This window comes from Nesoenas mayeri (genome assembly GCF_963082525.1).
Source record: "Nesoenas mayeri genome assembly, chromosome: 1".
In the NCBI taxonomy this organism is placed as follows: Eukaryota; Metazoa; Chordata; class Aves; order Columbiformes; family Columbidae; genus Nesoenas; species Nesoenas mayeri.
In genome coordinates, this window is record NC_137541.1 from 113080158 (window position 1) to 113104361 (window position 24204).

The 24204-nt window shown below is 33.9% G+C and overlaps 1 protein-coding gene across 5 annotated transcripts in view; it reads right to left on the reverse strand.

Annotated features, from left to right (window-relative positions):
• Positions 1 to 24204, reverse strand: part of DMD (dystrophin) — a gene marked incomplete at both ends in the record, with an annotated part of 1256016 nt that overhangs the window by 757558 nt on the left and 474254 nt on the right. For all 5 annotated transcript variants that reach the window (XM_080362523.1, XM_080362521.1, XM_080362520.1 and 2 more), the window contains 6 exons: positions 1421 to 1528; positions 1627 to 1728; positions 10407 to 10526; positions 16071 to 16221; positions 22517 to 22698; positions 23445 to 23639. In XM_080362523.1, the coding sequence (XP_080218649.1) occupies positions 1421 to 1528; positions 1627 to 1728; positions 10407 to 10526; positions 16071 to 16221; positions 22517 to 22698; positions 23445 to 23639 (858 nt within the window). The remainder of the gene's footprint in view (positions 1 to 1420; positions 1529 to 1626; positions 1729 to 10406; positions 10527 to 16070; positions 16222 to 22516; positions 22699 to 23444; positions 23640 to 24204) is intronic.

The following is a 24204-nucleotide window of genomic DNA, read 5'->3' on the forward strand; positions in this document are numbered from 1 at the left end:
TGCTTATTATCATAAATATTGTTGTAACTAAAATTGACAGCGTATTTCCTCCTACTTGAGAAACAGGAGGTAAAAGCACTGTGGAGAAAACACTGATGTATTTCTGCATCAGTGAGTGGTAGTTAAATCCTGCTTCCTTCAGAAGTATCCTGAAATACAAATTTGCATGAAAACTACCAGCTAGTATTTCTTATTTCACTTTCTCTTTGCTACTATGTGAGGTAATGAATAATATATGTAAGAATTGACATGTTTTTCATACTGTGAACAGCATCTCAACAGACCTGTTTCACTTCAGGCACTTTAGAAGGCACAGGGCCTTGTAGGAGGGTTGTAGAATTTCAAATGAATAGTCATAATGCTAAATGGTTTAATAAAATACCTTCAGAAATTTCCTTCAGGCTTAAGAGACTGAGACCTGGCTAAATATTGCCACATTGTGCCTATAAGACAGACAGGAAAAACAGGCTGGAGGCTCTTATGCCATATCATGATATCAAACCTAAAATTCCTGATGGAAACAATTAGACAACTGAGGGTGTGAGCTATAACATTCTTAAGAATATAAACATTTTTGTATTAGTAAAAGATCATATGTCAATTGCCTGACAGACTCACCTTTACAATTCTGGAATAGCTGGCCTAATTATCAAGGTGATTTTGTACCACAGCTTCTCCTTTACTGCATCCAAACATATCTCTATGTCCAGAACAACACAAACCAAAAGGCAGGCATGATCTGCACAGCAGGGTTAGGACACTATGATCCCGTTTTTCCCTGTTTCTAAAAATCAGTCCAAGAGTGGAAGAGATTCCCTGACAAGAATTTTGATTAACAATGAAGATCCTATTTACAGCAACAAAATTTATCAAAAGCACGGACATTAATTTTTCTTTCCTCGAAATGCATAAACAGTCATTGTCACATATAAAAACAGCACATACCATACCATATCATTTTCTCTACAAACATCCTAAGGCTACAAAACCATTTGCACGTCTAGGCTGTGACAAATTTTCCACCTCTACAGGCAGTCAGACCTACAGTCCCTCCATAAAGGGGATGTATAGCAGAGTATTTTCAGAAGAGTGATGTAGCAGAGATGTTGAAAAGGGCACATTTTATGTATGTAACTAGATTCCCAAAATGCAGTTCAGCTATAGTTGTAAAGTAGTACTAATGTCAGCTTCTCACAACTTTTGAGTCTTTGGCTTTTTCAAGTTCAAGGAATGCATAACAGGTTTTGCTGTATGAAAAGTACTTACTCCTATGCATATATACGCAGTCTCACACATAATATATACATCAATAGTATGAACAAAGAAACTTTCAGTATATATGTATAGAGATAAAGCCACTTGCACTCAGATGCATGAGTAAGAAAGCTGAACATAAAATAGGAGAATGAAAAATACATACAGTTATTTTGCGTAGATTGATCAGCATTTCATTTTGATCTTTAAAGCCTGTTGTATGAATTTTGCTCACAGCATCCTCTTTCTCAGTAAGCCATGCATCAAAAAGGCACTGAAAGAAAATTGGAGAGAAGAGAATGAAAAGTTAGGCCTTTCCCAGTGCAATTTTTTAAAGGAATGTTCCAATTTATAACTGCTAAAACTACTCACCTGCTCTTCTGCAAAGTGTTGCCATTTACGAAGAATATCTTGCAGAAGGACCCATCGGTCTTCTGTCCATCTGCAGATGGCTGCCCACCGTTTTCCAAAGTGCTAGAAAGAAAGCAACATACAACAGAGGTTTGCATTTGTTAATAGACAGTCTGACTTTCCCAAAGCAATACAAATTTTTGTGAAAACACTTTCATAATTCACTTTTAACAGCCCTTAAAATATGTTGCATGTCAAAGTGAAATGGATCTTATCACCATTTGAAACAGCATAAACATGGAGAGAAGAGGAAAAGCAATAGAGACAAACAAAGAAATAAAACCAACAAACAAAAAACAAAACAAAACAAAAAAAACAAAAAGCAAAAAAAACAAAAAAAAAAACAAATAAACAAACAAAAAAAACCAAAAAAACCCCAAAAACCCAAATTAGCAGTAATCTACAGACACATTATTTTACCATGAAGTCTCTGGCACTATGCTCTCAAAACAAACTCAGTTTCAAAACTTTACAATGCCCAAACTGTAACTACTTGCAATATAATTGTAGTGGCCTAAACATGTGATCAAAGCCAAAGAGTAACACACCAGAACAAATCCTATTGAGGTTTCCCAGATATTTGTAGAATTTGCTATTACATATGTTTAAAAATTACACAAAACACTACCTTGTTCTGTTTCCTTTTTTTTTTTAATTGAAATAAAGGATTATTATTTTATTTTAATTTCCTAGTAGTCTTTATTGAAAAATGCCTAAGACAGAGCATAAGACTTAATACTGCTGTGACGCTGTAACATGATATAAAGCTTTTATTGCAACAATTTACAATTATTAATTATCCCTGAGCATCATAAGTAAATTATTCAGCTTCTCCCCCCCAGAAAAAAAAACAAAAACAACAAAACAACTCTACAACTCTATTATCTGCAAGATATTGTATACTGCTGCATTTTTAATTTTTTTATCTATTTCAAAAGCATGTCTTGACAAAAGGAAAAAAAGTTTCCTACTTTTCTCATATTTATTAATTTACTCGATGATCCTTATCAGTCCCTTCCAACTTGAGATATTCTATTATTATAAATTTTCATATTTATATATTTTTCATAGGGATTATAATTTAATTTTAGCAAAAATGCAGCATCTAAATAGTGGATTTTTAAACCCAAGGGATTAAAATTCTAACTGTATTTTCTATCAGGAAGGACAGACTTTTACTTTCCACTGCCAAGGAAATGAAAGGTAAAATTTCAGGATGCCATTTGAATTTGTGCCTTTACCAACTTCATGTCAAATTAAAAAATGAGCAGATACCACATTTTCAATTTAGTGAACACTAAAACCATAATAAATCTTTCAGATTAAACAGGTAGTTGTCATGTCATTGAGTTATATCAGATATTGGCTCAAATCCTAAAAATGAAAACTATCTGTAACTATATCTATCTCCAATCAAGTAGCATATTAATACTAATTTACGGAACATGCAAATTCTTAAACAGCTCAAATACAATACACTGTAATGAACAAAAGTATTCGTTTTGAGTTGTTATTACTAGTTAACTAGTGAAAAATCCGGTTCATTATTAAATGAAGTCATAAGAAGGGGCTTTTTGTTATTTAACAAGGTCCAAGCCTCAGTATCATAGAATCACAGAATGGTTTGGGTTCGAAGGGACCTTAAAGATCATCTAGTTCTCACCCCCCTGCCATGGGCAGGGACACCTTCCACTAGACCAGGTTGCTCAAAGCCTCATCCAGCCTGGCCTTGAACACTTCCAGGGAGGGAGCATCCACAGCTTCTCTGGCCAGCCTGTGCCAGTGCGTTCCCACCCTTATGGTGAAGAATTTCTTCCTTCTATTAATATCTAATCTACAACCACACTCTTTCAGTTTAAAGCCATTATCACTTGTGCTAATGCTATATGACCTTGCAAAAAGCCTCTTTCCAGCTTTCTTGTAGGATCCCTTAGGTACTGGAAGGCTGCTATAAGGTCTCTCTGGAGCCTTCTCCCTTCCAGGAAGAACAGCCCCAACTCTCTCAGGTTGTCTTCATTTTCCTTATTTGCCCACTATCACAGGAGAAAAATCTATTAATTTGTAAAATTATATATATATACAGATGGTGAGGTGAATCACATTTGGTTGTTTTGATGCCTGATTTACAGTAAAGTTTATGGATACTAATTATGTATTGCATTTTAAAATACATTTGCAGTTTTTACTGAAGGATTCATAAATCATTCAAAAGCAAAGGTTTGGGCACCTCTGATTTAGATTAATGATTTTAGAAAAATGTTTTCATGGCCAGATGACTCTCCACTGGTAATGCAGGTGTAGATCAGAACAAATTACACTGCGCAACTTTAACCACTAGTTTTCACCTGCCCAATGGTTTGAATTCTCATGCAAGTCAAATACAAGGTCTTCAACAAGAAAAAACATTTTGTTCAAACAGGACCTCCAAGAAAGAATGACTGGACTTTCATAGACTACATTTTTGTGAAGAAAATTTAATGTTTAAGGTGTGCAACACCATGAGTTATGCAAGATCTTACATTTCCACCTTGCAAATGAAATTATACAATAGATACATAGATACATACATATATATATATATATATGCATGGATGCAGAGGACAACTTTGCATTGTAGAAAACAGACATTAATCTACACAAATATCAAACTATCTAGTACTAATTTAATAATCATTATCTATTTATTATTAAATAATCAATCATCAATTAATTATATGGGATGGAGAACCTATTTGAAATAAACTGAAAAATAATATTTGAACAGATCAGACTTTTTTTTTTTTTCTTTTCTGAATCACTGCCCAAATACTGGTTATAGAATATAAATACTATTTTTCTGAACTTTTCAATGAGAAACCCTAAATATTCTCTATTAGAATACAAAGTAAACTGAAATAAATTTCAGATATACCACCTCATACAATATAGTACCATATTAGATACTTGGGGGAGGAATATCTACAAAGTTCAGCCTCATGTGAGCGATAGAGTCAGTCTCAGGATCATTAAACCTAAAATTACCTGGCTCCTTTTCTACCACTAACTGCAATTCAGCACGGTTCCATATGTATACATACCATACATAACCACCCATAAATCAAGTAACTACACATAATGAATGTACTAGTCCTTGGTAAAAAAAACATGATTTTTGTTGATTTCTATGACTGCAATAGTAACTGACACACACATAGGTGTACTGTCACATATGTTCTCAGTTACTTAATTTCTCCATATGTGTCAGCATATTGTATTTGATTGTTTAAATTTATGCTAAACATAGACTAAGCCTCAAGCTAGTTCCTTATTTTTACGTCTATGCTACTTTTTACATAAGACTTCTGTATCAGCATTCTTTTGATGTTTTATAAATAAAGCAAAAATTTTTTTCTTTATAAAAAGTATTTTATAAAAACTCTTACACCTGAGTAATTTTTAAATATCTCGCATTCAAGTAGCTGACTTTTTCTTTAACAGTCCTAGCAAAGAAATACATTTTGTTCTCAACATCAGCAGTAACATCTTCGTCAACTTTCCTTTAACGTTGTGATATACCTTGAAAAATACTTTTTGTTTGCTCATCTAGAAAACACCAAAACCTCAAGAGTACAAGATCAAATATCTGGCTTGGGATTTCCTGTAAGAAAAAATTGTGATTTTCATACTACAGCAGTTTTGCTACATCAGTTAAAAAATACTGTTTTCAGCATATGATACCAGAGAGCCACAAACCTACCTTTTTTTTGGTCTAAATTGTTTGACAGGACATTTTATTTTAATAAAACAAATTATTAAATAACTGTACTGATGAAAGGATTGATACTGTGACCTCCCTTAAACCTGTTATTTCCCATGAGAAATCATAACAACCATGACACTAAGATATATTCTTTGGTTCAATAGATTGAAGACACAAAGTTTGCAACTGAATTCAAAGTAAAAAGTAAAATGCCTCTTTTTACAGCCCCAGTTGGAATTTTCAGAGAAGTCTGCATGTAAAAGTTTGTTGTTTTTTGGGTTTTGTTTTGTTTTTTCACTATTGAGAGTGTTCTGAAAGAATATTCTTTATGAGTACAAAAAGCAGAACATAAAATATTCCTCGTCTGTAAAAAGGTCAAAGTAAGAAAACATGAGAATAGAAGAAGAAAAGTAAAATCAACACAACTCTTGGGAACCCTAGAGTGAAAGTATAAAAAGTGAAATAATGTGCCTCAAGTCTGCAACTAATAGAAGAGTTTGTTTGACAGATGCTTTTCTAATAAAGGAAGTCTGTCCTCTCCTTAAAGAAATGAGAATTAGTGGAAATATGGTTTGTCTACATGCAACAAAAAAATAGGTAGCACATTCACAGAATTTCTCCCACATAGCAATAAGCAGCATGTGTAGTTCTTTAACATTCTTCAGTTATTTTGATGTACTCTTACAAAAATACATCATCTTCAATCAAAGGACAGTACCCTGAATAATATGAATATATAATAGACAGTGTAAATTACAGTTTTAGCTCCTTTCCCTCAGCAGGGGAAAAAGGCCATCAAGAAGAGTTAACACATTTAATGCAGATCTCTTTCCAGCACAGACTCTGACCTGAAGCCTGGGGAGCACTCTAATTTGAGATAGCCCACAAGAGTCCTTATGGGACCTCTTGTCTGCTGGGTATAATTAGAGAAAAAAACTCCCTGCCTTCATGGCTTCTGTATGTTATTTCCCTGGTCTGAAGATAATTTCCCATACTTTTCTGAGAAACAAGTCAGACTACTTGAACAGATTTGCTAGTGTTAAGTTGTCTGATTTTGTAGCACTAAATGCAGATGTAATCTGAGTGATGTAATCACTCAGACTATCTCAGGAAAACTGCTATTTGTAAAAGAAGTACTGTAATTGCAGTTACTTTTATTGTCTCAAGCAAGGTTAACTTTTCTGCAGATAATGTTTCAGGGGACACTATTGGCTTCTATGCCATTAACTAAATCTTAAGAGCTTCTACAATGTTCATCTGAAGACAGTTGATTCTTGTCACCCTGTTGAGAGTTTTAAAATCTGTAAATGACCTTTCTATGGCTTCTAACATTGTTTTCTGCAGATGCATGGATAAATATATGCACTATATAGATGTACATCTACACATATGAAAATATTTCAGGAATCAACCATCTCAATCGTTTTCAAAAAGAAAGACATAACTGAATTGCAGCTGCTTGGAAAATGCATCCTTGAGTGTTATACATTAATAACTGTTCACTTTCCTCCAAATCAGATCCTGACCAGCGTCTCACTCAGGTAGTCTTATTAAGCTCTTTTGTCTGACAGTGTATGCTCTTGTTTTGTTCTCCTTTTAAAAAAGTCAGATTGGCAGATACATAATCAAGCTTTGACTTTGCTCCATTGTGCTTTTTGTCAAATTCTCTAGTGGTCATGCCTACTAATACATCCTATCTCCTGTGCTCTCATTTTGTTTGCAAATGACATGAAAAAAAAAAAAAAAATAGAAATCCAAACAATCTTTCCGTACACTCAAAAAAAGGGAGATGTAACATTTTATTAGGATAGTAAGTGGACTATGGTAACTCAGTTCTCCTGAGCGTAAAAGTAGGAAAGATTGCATACATCCCTGTTGCAGTTTAACCTGACAAGCAGCTAAATACCACACACAGCTGTTCACTCACTCTCCTCCCAGGCCACTGGGATGAGGGAGAGAACTGGAAAAAAGGTAAAACTTGTGGGTTAAGATTAAGACAGTTTAATAGGACATTAAGGGAAAACAATAATAAACTACAAATATGGTAATAATAATAAAGGAATATATAAAACAAGTGATGCACAATGCAGTTGCCAACCACCCATCAGCGAATACCCAAACAGCTGCTGAGTAGCAGTTCTCCCAGCCAGCTTCCCCCAAAATATACACTGATCATATGATATTGAATATCCTTTTGGCCAGTTTGGGTCAGCTGTCCTGGTTGTTCCCAGCCCCCTTCAGACTTGTGTATCTGGCATAGTATGAGGAGCTGAAAAGTCCTTGACTGCTAACAACACCTAAAACATCAATGTTATCAACATTATTCTCATATTAAATCCAAAGCACAGCACTATATCAGCTACTAAGAAGAAAATTAACTCTATCCCAAGTCAAAACTAGGACAACCCCTAACACCCTAAACTCCATAGCTTTAAATCTGTATTTTGTTTTTATTAATATCTGTAATGCTGGTACATATTGTTTGACTTCCAGAGCAATGAGATTATGAAACTTTTCTTTCAGATATTGTCTAAGACAGTGTAATTCAATGAGGGGACTGAACAGCAGCTGGACTGTTCAACGCTACCCTACGCTCTGCTCAGTACTGCAGGCTACACTGCCTCAGCATTTGCCCTACTGGAATCTTTCAAGAAATGTGCTTTCTCAACGATAGTAATAATTGGTCATGCTTTATCACAATAAAAGGCACCTTCTCCACTAGTACAGTTATAAATGGCATATTTCCATTATGTTCCTTTTACACTTGTCATTATTTATGTTTCTTTAATGAGGTAAACATATTGCAGTAATGTTGGAGTTCTATTTCAGGTTGGATTCCAACATGGGCCAGCCACAGAAGTTGTGCAAGATACAAATGGTACCTCTACAACCAGTGTCATAGTAGGGTGATGCAGCTGTATTGCCTGATGTGCTCTTAATTGTTCAGATACCTTTCTGAAGATTAAAGATTAAATGTCTTTCACTATTTTCACATCATTAAAAAAATCTCAGTTGTACCTATTCTAATTCACGAAGTGCAGTAAATATCAAATATCGTTAATAATTTTCCCTTTTTTTGACATACTTTACCATAGGCTACTTTGCAAGAACATACTGTTTGCCATCACAGAGTAATATCCTGTTTGAACCTTTTCCCATTCACATTTGTATTTAATTTCACTTTAGTTCCTCTTCCATTCAAGATATTTTCCTAGTTTAGTTTAGCTTATGGAATGATGTGCTTGCAAGGGATCTGCTTTATTCCACTGAACAGAATACAGGGAGCTGGCAAGAACTTCTAGAAGGTTAATACTGTCTTGAGCATGTACACCATGTTTCTGACACTTAAGGTGACTCTAAAAGGAAGTAATAATTGACAGATCAGTAGAGACTGCATTGTTACTTTGGCTGGGTTGTGCTCCCTGAGTGTCTAAGAAGTTGCAGTAAACTGAGACTTATTGTTGAAGTGGTAGTGCTCAGTATATTAGCGAAACATGTACTTCCTTCCCTAAATTCCAAACTAATTACTGATTTACTGGTATTGGTACCATAATTAGCTAGATTTAAGATAGTGCACAGATATCTGTCTGTGCTGCCACTATATCTTCCATCTGAATGTATTCTCTAGAGAAACTTTGGGCTTTAATGATTCAAAAACCAGAAACCATTTTATTTTCTTGAGCAATGAAGCAAAATTAAAGTACTTTCTTCTTTCTGAAAAAGAAAGATAGAAGGAATCCTGGTCATAGTACTGTCACACATATGAAGCAGTGACCATGGAGATCTGATCACCAACACAGGAGTATCCTTCTTGATTTCAATCAATGTATCTCAACACTAATTATCCATTTAAGTTCATTCAGAAGTTATGGTAAGAACATTGCAATATGAATAATACAATAAGAGCAACTTTTTGAAGATAAGAGTAAAATACTAAACTTTCTCATAAGAAAAGCTAATATTTGGCATATCTTTAGAACATCTTGGCTGCTAGCTTTATGACAAACATATCTCTAATATGTCATTCTTTTAAGACACTCAAGAAATTGTATTTAGAAAAGAGAATATATGGAAGTTTTTGACTGTTGATTGTTTAGGCTTTAGGTCAAAATGCAATTTAGAGCAGGTTTGGATTGCAAGGATATTGCTGCTAGCTTCTCCAAAGTTCATTACTCTAGGAAGCCTTGTCTTAAGAATACTAAATGATAAACCGTTGTAAATAACATGAATACTGAAGACGATGTACACTGAAACAGAAAAATGAAACTAAGGACAGACTGAGATGATTCCCTTCATTTCCTAGAAAACACGTCCATGAGAAACTAATGGAAAAGAAGTGATTGCTTTCCCTTGAAAAGTATTTTAGAAAAAACAGCATGTTCTTAATATTTCTTGATAACCTTTATTTGTCCACAAAAATACAACCCTGTACACATTCACTCTTTGGTTTTGCTTGCTTTTAAAAAGTCCTGTTTCAATTTTGTGGGACCAGTACTGTCATTAAATGACACACAGACTGGGCATTACCTAAAACGAATGTGCTTTTAAGTACTTGTCAGTGGATAATGGCACTGTGTGTGTTTACTACAACACCAAAACGTACCGTATCCTGAAAGTTTCCCATCAGAATACCCCAATCTCAATAACTCACACTATTGAATTGTGTAGAATCTTATATATAATATCCATCTCCTTAACTACAACAGAGAATCATGTTACTTCTGTCAGGAGTAATAAAATAAAGAAAAAGACTTGTTCTTGGATATATAAAATATGTTGATGCTGAAGGAATCACAAAACAAACAAGGTTGTTCTCAGATATTTAATCTTTCTGCAAAATACATGCACTTATCCATCTCTAGATGTCACGTCCTACAGAAATATTTAAGATCATCCTCAGAAATATCTCCTGAAATACACCCAATGCTACTAATAGCTCCTCAACCTTATGAACACTTAATGCCACCAACAGCTTTTTCTCTGACAGAAGTTTAGTCATTACCTGAAGCTGCTCTTCCAGTGCAGCAGTAGCTTTGTCTCCACTGTTTTCATCCACCACCACTACCATATGGGTTAGAGAATTCACCTTGACTTGTTCCTGTTCCAAATCTTCTTGAAATGCCTATAATTAAAGCATACTTGTTAGAAAACCTGTTCCAAATTCAGAAAATGCTGTGTGTTTGGAGTCCCACTGACTGATTAATGTGCATATCTAACCAACTATGAGAAATTCCTTTTTCTGTCAATACTAAGTAATTTAAACTTATTTTGTTACCTTAGCATACATATGCTAATATAAACATATTGGGCAGATTTCCATTTCTTTCTCAAAAATAGTTTACTGTTACTCACACGTCCGAACTCTTCATGCAATACTTCAGGCTGAGAATTTAGCTTGAGAAAGCATTTGTTGAGTTTATGCAGTAGACTTACAGATATCAGTATAGCACATTTACATACCAATAGCCTGGAAATTTCAAATAGCAACTGGGTAAGATTTTGTACTTCGTATTAACATTTTAAAAATATCTTAATTTTGAAAAAATTATAAAAATAATAAAAATGACACATTTTTTCATTAAACAACTCCATATCATCTTCAGCTTGGCACTCCTATATTACTAATAACATAGGATGAACCTGCTCAGATGACTCAAGGTGAGGAAACAAAGGCAGCACCTTTGTTTCACTTATGGCAGAAACCAGGAAACGGAGTGAAAGAGGCAGTTTATGATTCCTGAATGTCTGAGGAAAAAGCTTTCTTGCCTTTCTAGCTTTGGTACCCAGTTCCAGTTGTATGCTGCAGTGAAACTGAGGAAAAACTTTTACTGAGAAATAGTAAAATGCTAAAAGTGAAGAAACTTCTTTCAAATCTGTACAAATCCCTAATCTAGCCAAATTCCTAAACCTCTTCACATGTCTCTGACCCTCCCACAATTTCCTGGGTTTCACTAAATAGATCTAATCAATTTTTCCTTCTCTCCTCATGGCGCACAGAGAAGTGCAATGGAAAGTCTAGAGATATTCACTCTTTAGATGATGGTTTACAGCATAATCACTGTAAGCGTAACCTCCATCACAAAAAAAAAAAAGGAAAAAAATCATAAGGTACTGTAAAACCTTAGTAACACCCTCTTGGTGGGTTTTAGTGTCTCCTCTTGCTTTCTCCCCATTTCCCATGAAAGACAGAATCCCTACCTTGATATAGTTTGCTAACAAAACCAGTCCAGCTCCTGTCAGACACAAAGATGGAAAGAGAAGGACCTAAAGAAGTGTTGGTACTAAAATGTAAAGCCACATACAGGGCAATATTAAATTCCTTTTCATAATTTCATAATTTCTGTTACCTATCTCCAGCTTTATATTAGTGTATCAACAAGCAAATGTACATTTTTAACTCTCAATAGTTAACCACAGTTTAACATTACTGGATTCTGCATTGCTTAAATATAACATGAAAGAAAACCTCTTCCCATCCCTCCAATAGCCAAGGTATCTACAATCACATCCTGCCTGACACATTTTTTAGGTGTCTACAACTAGCTTCAAACCAATGGAAGAATGTGAGCAAAAGAGTCTGGGATTGTGTCCTCAATATTTCAGCAGAGTGTTTTCTAGTGATTAGTACATGTATAGTATAATAGTCACAGTCTTAAAAAATCATGTGGATAACCACATATGCCTTGTCACAATTGAAACCTTGGCTGTATTACAATGTTGAATTTCACTGTATCAATTTTTCTGCTGCTTTTTCAAGTAGAGTAATTCACTTAAGTGTGAAGAACAAGCACTTGCTGAAGATTAGGTCATGCATTTTAAATCTCTTTGGTAAAACATTTTACTTTTATTTGAAAATTAAAAAAAAAATAATGCGTGCAATGTGGCTATAGGCAAAAGGAAAGGAATTCACAGACTAATTTGTGTTTAAGGCATAAATTCCTTACCCTAACATATTTAATAGTTTTAATTCCTTCATGGCCATATCCATTGAGCCAACGTATTTATAAGAATCCTCCTTTTTCTGACTTTCATGTGTGATTATCATCTGCTTCAAAAAGCTAGACTATAAAGCAGTTCTCAAGGACTGTGAAGTACATCAAATTGTTAGAGTAATCCCTGGAATTCAGACCTCTCAAATTTTTATGACCCAGCACTCTATCAAGGAAGAGGAGGCACAGCACTCATGGATCAGACCATATAACGAAGCTTGCTTCCCCCAGGTTCAATCCTGTCTATCAGCCATACGACAATAAATGCATTCCTCTGTAAGTCTTGATTAGTGGGTGTTTGAGAGAACAAAACCAGAATCAGCAAAGCTCTGCCAGTGCAGGAGTGGAGGGCACCTTGGAAGTGGGAGTCTCACACACAGTGTGAAAGATTTGAGAAGTCAGGGAACTGACAAAACCAGAAAGCTGAGTCATTTTCTAATCCCCAGACAGATTCAATCAGTCCTGAGCTAAAGGGTTGTTCTTTATAATGCACATGTCTATTTTTACCATGAAATTCACTAGTGACAACTGTTGGTATACAGGACCTTGTTGAAACAGGAATCTACTGAGGGCAGTCTCAACACTAGAGCATGATTTATTTAAATTGAAGTTTCTAGTAGTTTTTCTGAACTTGTAGATATAGCAACTTTTCAGGGACTTAAAATGTAAGATGGTTATGTCTGGGGATGGCAACAATATAACCTTATAAAACTCCACGGTTCTTCTAACGCCTATTTATCAGATAAAAACTTATGCAATCCCAACATAATCTACTTCAAAGATAATAAAAATACCTACTTAGGGTATCCAAATACCCAAAGACAAATCCAGCCTTTGTATTTGAACAGTTAGGAAGTGTCTCATTTTACCTTTGCAATTAATTTGAAGTACTGAAAAATAATAATACTAAAATTTTTCCATGACATTTTAATAAAAATTAAAAAGGCTCAGCCTTCTAGAAATGGTACAAATACCTAAGCAGATTACACTTTTATAGAAACCTAATGAAACTATAAAATCTACTAACTATAAATTGTATAATAATAATGTTGACTAATAAAACCAGTTCAATTAAAAGCGCATTTTTAATTAATTATAAATTTTCTAATTCTCTAATTTTATAATATAATTTTCTATAGTATTCTGCTTAGACAGGTCAATAGCCCTCAGATTTTTATTGAAAAGCAGCTTTCTCCCTTCATAAAATTAAAAAGAAGGGATACCTGCAACAGCAGACAAAATACATAAAATACTGCTGCAAAGACCAAGAGTTCTTTACTGAAGTGTTTGATTATAACTTCAAAACATATTTACTCTGCCAGATTTCTTACCAGAACTGTGTACCTTGCTAATGGCATAAAATTTTTTAGAGTTCACTTGTATTTCAGTCCACTCAGAAAATTTTCTATACAGTCAAAATATTAACATCATATACTACTGAACTAAGTAGTATGCTGAAAAGAGTATTGTGTGCTTTTTCTGGTCTCAGTAGTGGGTGTCATTCTCAATATGAGATTTTTTTTTGTTTGTTTGTTTTTGTTATAGGACCCAGCAGAGAAATTGAAATGTCAGTCAGAAGAACTCAAGACCAAAATGTAGAGACATCATTGAGAAAAGAAGTAGAATAAAAGAAATCAGGTGCAAGGAAGTTGTAAATTAAAGTCGGATAAATGACATAAAATTAAATATAGTGAAAATTAGTTACGAATGAATAGAAAACAAGGGTAAGTCCAAACAATAAAGGTAAAGAGGAGAGGGAGAGAGGATGACATGAAACCAAACCTATCATTTTTGCTCAAGTCTGTTTAATTTGAAACCATTATTGCCTTTAATATCTGCTAACTTCTGTTTCCTCCTGTTAATTTCTGCAACATTGTTTCTGAATTGTCCAGAGTAATGTGAGACTAAGAAAAATTATCGGAGTATTGATTTTTGCTTTCTTGCTTGCTTATTTAATAATGAAACAATAACTGTGTTACTAAAATTCCATAGTTTTAACCCTTATTATTGAAGGCAACTTTGTTGCATACAGTATATAATAAGATTATCTGAAACATTCACACAATGTTTAAAAGAATGCAAAATATATTTTTCTTAGAGTTATGAATAAGAAAGACTATACCTGAATAGAATTTTAATTGAAGTTAAAAACTTTCTTTCCATCTTATTAACTAAATCATCTCTTGTACAGAACACAGATTTGAAAAGCAATATACATAAATAAATAATGATGACTAACTCATGACACCAAGAATAAAGAGCTAGTATGTGGGAAAAGAAGATTTCTGCATGTCTTCACTCAGAATATTCAAAATACAAGGTAAATAACCATTTTTCTCTATATTAGAAAGAAATAGCACAGATGGCATAAATAAAAGGATTACATTTTACGTTTGTATTCAAATATGAAATGCATTAAAATAGGAACAAAGTTATTTAAATCTTAGTTCTCATGTTTTCAAAATCTTTCCATTTCCTTTCTCTAAGTGCCATTTCATAATTGACTGTTGTCCTTTTTTTTAAAGGAAAAATTAATGGCAGAATATATGCTCAGCTAGCAAACCCACATACTGAAATGCATTGCCTTCTCACAGGGCAAGCACGGATAGCACAAACAGCAGTGTTAGGTGTAGAATTTGTATTTTCCTTCAGTAGCATTCCTTAATGAGAATTCAGAAAAATCACCTTTAACACAGAAGTGGGTCATGCAGTCTTTTGCAGCTTTTGACCTCCTTTTTCAAAAAACTGTAAAAGCCATTTTCAATTTGAATTGTTTTTTTAGGGGAATGATCTGCCCTCTAGAACCTGGATTAGCACTGATACAGGTCATCATGCATCAAATGTTAAAATATCTCAGGATACTATGGAACTCAACTGATTTGTACCACTAATGTAGAAACATTAACAGGTTATCACAGCAAATCTCCATGACCTCACAAATCCTCTGTGTTTTCTGTACTGTTCTGTGTCTTGGTGCCATCATCACCATGTTCACAGAAATATATAGAAATATATTTTAAAATTTAAATTAATATGAAACCAGAAAATTTATTTCACTAAAAGAAACAAAGTTACTAGAGAAATTATACAGTTTCTTTCTTTCTAATTCTCCCAAATAAATAATTGCTTTAACAGAAGGTTGAAAAAGTGGCCGAATTTTCTCTTGCACTCCATTTATTAGTTTGTTATTTTTCTTTAATTAAAGACAATACTAAAAAGTATTTTCTACAGTTAGAAACTAGAGTCTATTTTATAGTGCTGCACAGTTACATATTTGGAGTCTCAGAAATCTTAACAAGATATTGCAGTATAATTATGACTACTGGATCATTGCTACTACAGCATACACAAAAAAAATGCAACACAAAAATAAGAAAACATAGGTATTAAAAAAATCTAATATATTCTTATTGTACTGTATAATGAAATGATGTTACAGCTACTTCACCTGGTCTAGTACATTGCTGATATTTAAAAAAAGAAGTTTTGTTTTTCTTCTTTAAATCAGGATAAAAGTGAGAGTTGTAATAAAATAAATTTACAAAAGCTTGTTCATTGTACAAAACCATCAATATTAAATCATGATTCCATACTAGTTCGTTATGTTCTAATGGCAGGAGTAGAGTTTTAAAATGCCAAAAACTGAATTTGTTTTTTGGAAGCAAACCATAGCATACCTTATGTTCTTCTACTTGACGTTTTAGGTCATCTAGATCTGGACCTAAGGGCTCTGAATCGATTGTCTTTGTCCTTTCTTCTGTTTTTGTCAGCCAGTCTGCTAACTGGGCTAGCTGCTGATTCTGCAGATCCATTAAGACTTTATGTAAACTGTAAAACAAAGAAATCAGAATTTCAATTTATACATGAAAGAAAACAACAGGCAGAAAACAACTACCCCGTACACTCTTAGCTGATCTTCATGAAGCTACAACTCTAGCCAGAATAAAAAGAAATATACACTTTTAGAATCTCAGTACTACATATAACACACTGTTGAAGTTTTGACATCTAGTTGCATTTCTATTAGAGTTGCTTGGAAGTTCAAAATTTCTACATTTGATTTCTTAAAGCTGGTATTGACTATTTCAAGTATAGAAAAGTGCTCAGAGAGCTGTGCTAACCAGGCTCCCTTAAATTTAGGCTATTAAACAGAAGAGATTATTAAATTTTCAGTTATTCAATAGAGAATGCTCTAGAATTAAACAGGAAACACTTGCTTAAAATAAATTTAAAAAAAAAAAAGTATTTCGATAGCTCCAAAATTATCTGTCCAGAAATCCATTGAAAATCCTTCACTTATACATGCCATCTTTAGAAATTCTCCAAACATCATTCCTAAATAAAATCCTCATCTTACGAAAAGTATTTTTAAAATAATGTATAAATCATTGCTGTGCAATGGAATTACAAGTAGTTATTTGTATTATCTCTCACATAACAAACAATTTTTAACTTTACTTAGATTTGACAGACCAAAGTCACTCTCCTCAACACTCAACTTGGAGATTTGAAAGTCTGAGTTGAACTTTCAGACTGGAGAAAACTGCTGTGTAAGAAAGATGGCACAGTCCTACTCTACTCCACTTGTTTCTCAGCTGGTGTCTTGTTGGCTTCTTGAAAATGCAGCCAAAATTAGAAAGCTATTATAAATTGTGTATCTCTGACCAATAGCACCTAGAATTCCTGAACTTCACACTGACATTTTACCCCTAAAAGGTTATTTTAATGATCAAAACTTAAGTACATTTTTTCCCACAGCATCTGCAGAACTGCAGACTAGCAGCGGTGTTATGTGAGCACACTGCTCCACAGAGGTGCAAGAGGTCTTGTCCATGACCAGTTAGGTAACTCAAGAGATGCTGATACAAATCCAAACATGCAGCTGTCACAATTTCAAGGTACGCTCAAGTAAAGCAAGTATTTCTCAGTTTGCCCAAAGAGTTTTGGATTTTCCCAAGACAGTTTGAACAAACCCAGAATTGTATGCTTTTGAAAATCTGTGTCTAAATATGTCTGAAGTAAGCATCATTCTTCATTTTTCAAGAAACACTGACTATTTCTCAAACTAACTACCACAGAAGATTAAATTGAACATGTAGGTAATTACTTTTTGGTACATGTTTAAATTCTTCTGAACTACTAGGATTTCATATCCGTGTCATGCAGATGTAACATGTGAAGTCTCATATCTCATTTGTAGACTGTTCAGACCTTAAGGCATATGTCTCAAACTTCAGCACTTCTACTGTTGGTTGTTATTTATTTTATTTCCTATCTATTTTGGAAAAAAAAATTTCCTTCCAGTTTTGAATTTTTTCAAAATGAGACAAATGTTTGGGGTCTTATAATGAAATATTTATAATAATGAATATTCACTATTTATATAGTTAAAAATAAGTACTATATACACAGTATTAACTCATACTGTAAAAACCAGTCATATTGCTAGTTGATGCTTTTTTTGTATGTATCTCAGCTAACTCATACTTCATTCTTAGATACTATTCCTCAGTTTATAAACAATCCTTGGGATCACCTACAAATTTAGGGATGCAAAATACTCTGAATCCTGTGAATATACCAACTTTCACATTTTACACTCACGGGCAGAACTGCAATTTAGAAAACCTATAGAGAAGCAGGAAACAGGTTAAGAGGAACCTCATGACCTTCAACAAACATGAATGCAAAGTCTCACACCTGGGAAGGAAGAGCCCCAGGAATGATACAGGTTGGGGACTTAACAGATGGTGGAATTCCAGCACTAAATCTAACTGAACCTCCATCGCTTTGATATTGTCTTTCTGTCCCTGAAATGGCCTTTGTTTTAAAAAGAAAAGACATTAGATGAAAGACCTTCTCAAAATAAACTTTAACACATTTATGGAAATAATAAATTTTGTAACCAGATAGCAGAAACATATATCCTTAAAATACCCCAAAACTAACAGGCAAGAAGAATGAATGTGATATTTTCAAACAGAGGTGCAAAAGGAAATATTTCAAAAATTCCTAAGACTTGGGTATTTTAGTCATAACAACTTAGCTGTTACCAAAAAAAAAAAACAAAAAAACAAAACAACAACACCACACACCAAACACAACCACACAAACAAGATAACCCCTACAAAAACAACACTGTTTGTCCTCCCCCTCGCTCGTCCCCTTAGGGGAGTCAAGAGCACTAATAATTTATCTCAAGACTATCACTTGTATCTGGGTAGGTGAAAAAAAAATTGGCTTAGAACTCCTGAAACAGAGATAATCAAGTTTTAGTAGTACCCATAAGAATATGAGCCAAATCAGTGTCTCTTGAAACAGGAGTGGTATTGGAGAGAAATTATAAAAGGCTGTTTGTGAAACCAAGCAAGCCTGCAAGCAATGATCAAAAGAATCCTTAGGAGTATGCAGACATTAAGCATATCTTCTAATGCAGGAAAGTGAACACAGAAAAAGGGAAAAATGGAAGGCAAACACTGAGCTGGGCCAACTTCATGTAAATAAAAACTTGCAAACAAGCTTTTTGAAATTAAAAGTTTGTTTTGAAATAAGGTTTTAGTAACACCTGTTTCTTGAATGGTACCTTATTGGTCCCAGATGGACTCAGATAATATCAGGTGTTCCACCTGGAGCTCTGTGCAGCTATGTTACTTTCTAGAAACAGTAATTATATTTTGAAATTCCAGATGGTAGCTCTTGGAAGGAAGGATCAATGAAAAGAAATCACACAAATTGAAAATTGAAACTTCAACAGAACTTGAGACACTGAAGGAAAAAAAAAAAGTTCAAAGAAATGGGAAGGACTTCATTAATCCAAATCTCTAAATAGTAGACATCAAACTGTACTGTACTTTTTCTGTATAATCTCTCTCAAGATTGTGTTCTAAGAAGAAAATGTCATGGATCTTCATGATGTAGTATGATTTTTTTTTTCCTTTTTTTTTTTTTTTTTTTTTTTTTCTGGAAACTGATAGTTATTGATCAAAATGACCAAAAGATCCATGTAGTGTTTTTTTCACTCTAATCACTTTCTTTATGGTTAGAGTACAGGAAGCTGATACTCTGCTTTATTACAACCCCTGGTTCACAAGGAATTAGCCAGCTCAGGTCTAACTCAGTCCTTCTTCACTTTCAAGTGTGCATCTTATTGTCTTACTTGATGTTCCAAATGAAGTGATTATAAATATTAAACACAATTTCATCCTAGAGATATTTTTTTTAGCAATAAATGGAATAAATGGTATAGAAAACACGCTAAAGAGAATTTTATTTAAGAAAACCAAGATATGATGATATAAATAATTATTATATAGAATATCAATACTGTTCTGCAGCAAGGACAGTAAATTTGAAAATTAAATAAACACATGAAATAATTTAATCGCAGTTGACTCTTAAGCAAAAGAATGTTTCTTGTTTCTTCACATTCTGCAGGTACTTCCAGGCCTTCAAATTACTTCTATAAACATCAGATAGAGGTTTTAGTACTTATTTATATACTTCAGGAGATTACGTTTATGGTATGGCACTCATAAGTTTCAACTACAAAATACTTTTCCAGTGAATTGAATGTGTTCTAATAGTTGTGGAATTCTCCGTAAAGTGGTACATTGCATTAATTCTCCTCTCTAGTTGTTCATTTATCACTGAGAGGCTTTACTATAGAGAATCTTATCTGCGGAAGATCAGGAGGAAGAAATGAAAATACAGATTGTTTTCCTTTAGTGTGCTAATGTATTGCTTATTAGAAGAGTCAAATACTTTCAACACATAGTGAATACACAAGCAATCCAATTTCAGCTGCTTCTACACAGTAGCATTGCTGTGTTCCAAACTTCCTCTAATATTCTGACCTCTTAAATCACTTTTTACAAGATCCTTTCACTTTTACAGTATCATCAGTATATCTTTCTCCTCTCTTTGTTGATTGCTTGCTTTTGTTTCCCCTGTGTTGTAAAGTGCACTAACTTCTGTTACACTTCTTATTACCATTACAACACAGCCTTGCTTTTCTCCTCTTCAAAAAAACCATCTTTCTTTGGAGAAACAGGTCACTATTGCCTCAAAGACTAGATTACAGCAAAATGCTCAGAAGATTACACTTTAAACTGAAGTAGAAGATAGATCCTTGGAGTTTAAACAGTGTATAATAACCCAGGAAAACATTAAAGCTGTCTACAGTCCTCCAGCTGGTGCTTGAAACACAGGGGTTTGACTCAATAGGCCAAAATTAGCCATATCTAAGGATATCACTCCTGAGAAATTTTCTCTTGCCCTAACTCGAAGTTCATTGAATTTATCACAGATCTTTTTGTATGAGAAATTAAATAATAACAAAACATTCTTTGAGAAGCCCTTATAACTTTATGTCTTCTACTGATTTCTTATTACCTCAGTATGACATGCTTCAGAAGATACTAGACAATTCAATTTTCCAAGCAATGACCTGCAGCTGCATTTGGGAGGTAAGTTTAACAACTAGTGTCAAAGGACATTTCAGTAGACACAGTATCACTCTTAGAAGTGAGGGTGCTACTTGCGTGTGTTGATTTAAATGAAAATAAGCATGGCAGATAAAAACTGCCTACAGTAAAGTTTTGTAGAGTCTTCTCTCTTGAAAAAAATAAAATAAAGCTGGAGGCAGTTAGGTTGAAACATCTGAAACCCATCAACAGTTTTGTAGACTGTCAAAGAAAGATAAAGAAAATAATCTCAATACTCAACATCAAGCTGAAAATAAATGTTTGAGATTTCTAAGAACATATTGAAAAAAAAAGAGAGCAATATTATGCAGTTGTTGAAAAACATAGTTTGCCCTTTAATATTTTTGGCAATTCTGGTCTCCTCAGATTCAAAAAGATATGGTAGAACTGGAAAAAGCTGAAAGAGCAGCAATACAAATAACCAAAATTACATATTTATGGAGCGAGTAAGAAAATGTATCCAACTGTTGACCCTCACTTCTAACAGTAACTACAGGGAATCACTTGAGCTACCAGAGACAAAGAAGAAGCCATTCCTCAAGAAAGTAACACCCATATTGGTTGAGAGGTCTGTGGAATTCACTAACAAAGGATGCCAGGGATGCTAACAGGTCTGAGAGGATACTGAATAAATAGATGGAAGAAGAAAAAAAAAAGTAAGTTATCAAATACACAAAACTGCTTCCATCCCATCTGAAAACAACTTGAGGTCAGGAGAGTTCTGTGGAAAACTTCATAACATAAGATATGCAAAATTAGGTCACAGTCCAGTATTTGGTCTCCGGAGCCATGGGCTGATTCAGCTCAATATTTGAACTCCACAAATGGCAAAAGGAGATGAAAAGATGCTGTTTTGGGAGGTCATGTATCTTCCCTAAAGCTTATATTTTCTTATTCTATTACAGTAAGGATGCTGGGCTAGACCATTGATCTCACTACTGGAGCTATTCAGCTTTTAATAAAATCACATTCACAAAAGGAGTCAGTCTCCAGATGTACTGAAGAAAAAGATGGAAGAGTTTAGTACATGTTCATTGGGATAGCACTATGTAAATTAACATTTCAAAATAATAAATAGAAATATTAAAAATGCTTCAAAGACTAATGTGACCAATTGATTATTTTTCTACTTCTAATTGTATTTCTACTTTAATCTATAGGACTTGCCCTTTTTTGAATAGTGTAATTTGTCCTGACATAAAATCACGACAATATTTCCCTAAATAAATATTTCCAGAAAAGCTAAGCTCCCACTTACTATTTTTATGGGATCAAGTTGTACAGGTCTTAAAGATTTTTCTCCCTTTTCCTTTTGTATCAAAGTAAAGATTCACTCCCTTGTAGCTAAGCATCGCATGATACTTGCTGAAACATTCACAAGTGAGGTAGGTTGTATAAATTATGCTTAAAATGTTATTAGTGTCCTGGTTGTTGACAGCTGCTGATTTGTGCTGCTTCCAGTCTCGTATCAACATGTAAGCTTCAAAGACACTACACATCAAATTGCAGGTTAAAAAAATATCTGAGATGGAGTTTTTTTCACAGTGAAGGGAAGTGAAAAAGAATCCCAGACATTATTCAATACCATGATTGTTTCCATCAAGCTCCATGTATCTTATTTTACCTGACATCTTACTTACTTGCTTTGTTTTTCCATACTTGCTACTCTGAGACTTTCCCATCGAGAATTAAGTAGATTCATTTGTTCTTGGATTTCATTCTCTTCATCATTTGAAAGTTTTCCCATTGATAGCAGTTGACTTCCAACTTGCAAAACATTGCCAACACGTCCTTGGTGAGCTGTTAACTCCATCATAAAACCCTGACAATAAAAGAAAATCCAGTTTTAAGTTTGATTCTTTGGAAGGAAAAAACAGACTTCAAAGAAATATCTTCAACTCCACCACTTTCCAAGCATGATTTTCAACTTTGTTTTCTTTGTTTTTTGTTCTTTTTTTAACCCCTTTCCAAACCTTGTAACACGAAACAGAAATAAACAGTTTCAATTTTTGCACAGGGCAAAAAGTTATTTAGTATGGAGAAGAGGAAGGCCAACCTACTGCTCTCTACAACCACCTCAAAGTAGGCTGTAATGAGGTGAGTCATGTAGTATATGACACAATGAAACATCCTCAAATTGCACCAGGTTTAGATTGGATATTAGGAAAGTGTTCTTCACCTAAAGGGTTGTCAGTCATTGGAACAAGCTGCCCAAGGAGGTTGTTGAGTCACCATCCCTGGAGATATATAAAAGACAAGTAGATGTGGTCTCTGGTGACAAGGTTAAGTAGTGGACTTAGCAGTGTTAGGTTTACAGTTGGACTTTATGATCTCAAGGGCTTTTTCCAGCTTAAATGATTCTCTGATTCTAGGGCACAGTCTCCAGTACTACCTTTAAATTCTCCAAATTAAAAACAAACAAACAAACAAAAAACCACCAAAAAAAAAAAAAACAACAAAAAACCAATCAAACACAAAAAACTAGAAATATACTTGTTTTGAATTTTTTACCTTCTTATGGGATAGAAACAGATAAATGACTATTGGAGGATTAGTATAAATATATACCTCATGGGTGTGAAATTGTTCTTTAACAACTTCTACATCATTGGATATATCTCCTTGTGCTTGTAATGCATCTTCAGCAGAGAGAAGCCATGTGAGTACTTCTTCTAAAGCAGTTTGGTAGTTTTCAAGATCCATTTCAGACCCCATCCGCGTGGTGGTGGTGATAAATGTCTTTTCTTCAACAGTTTCTGAAAACTGAACATAAACCAAAATTTTAAGAGTAATGCAAATAGTATCTGCTCAGACCATTCTATGATGGAATAAACAGAATATCTTGTCTTGTATAAAAAACCAGCTTTTTATAAAACAAAAAAAAATTAGATGTCTAATGTGAAAGTACTTATTAGTATAAAAGCAGTTAGTTGACCATGATCATTTAAGACTGGGGGAAATACAAAAAAAAAATCCCATATTAAATTAGACATTTTACACTAGAATTCGAAAGTCCTAGCAAGTATCTCAAATAGTTACAATATTTAAATTATACCAGTAGAGTGCTGTTATACATGTTTTTCAATACTTTGATTTTTAATTCCTAGTTTGCTGTTTCTTATTTAAGTATTTTCTTTTGGAAATGAGAAAGAAATTTATTTCCCACAGCAGCTAGTAAAATTATATCATCAAAAAAGCAGCAAGTTGCATGATCACATTGCAGAAAACCTATAAAAAACATGATTTAAAAAAGAAAAACAACCTTTTATATTACATGCAATGCTAGGCTTGAACAATCCATAGACACCCATTTTGTTAAAACCATTCT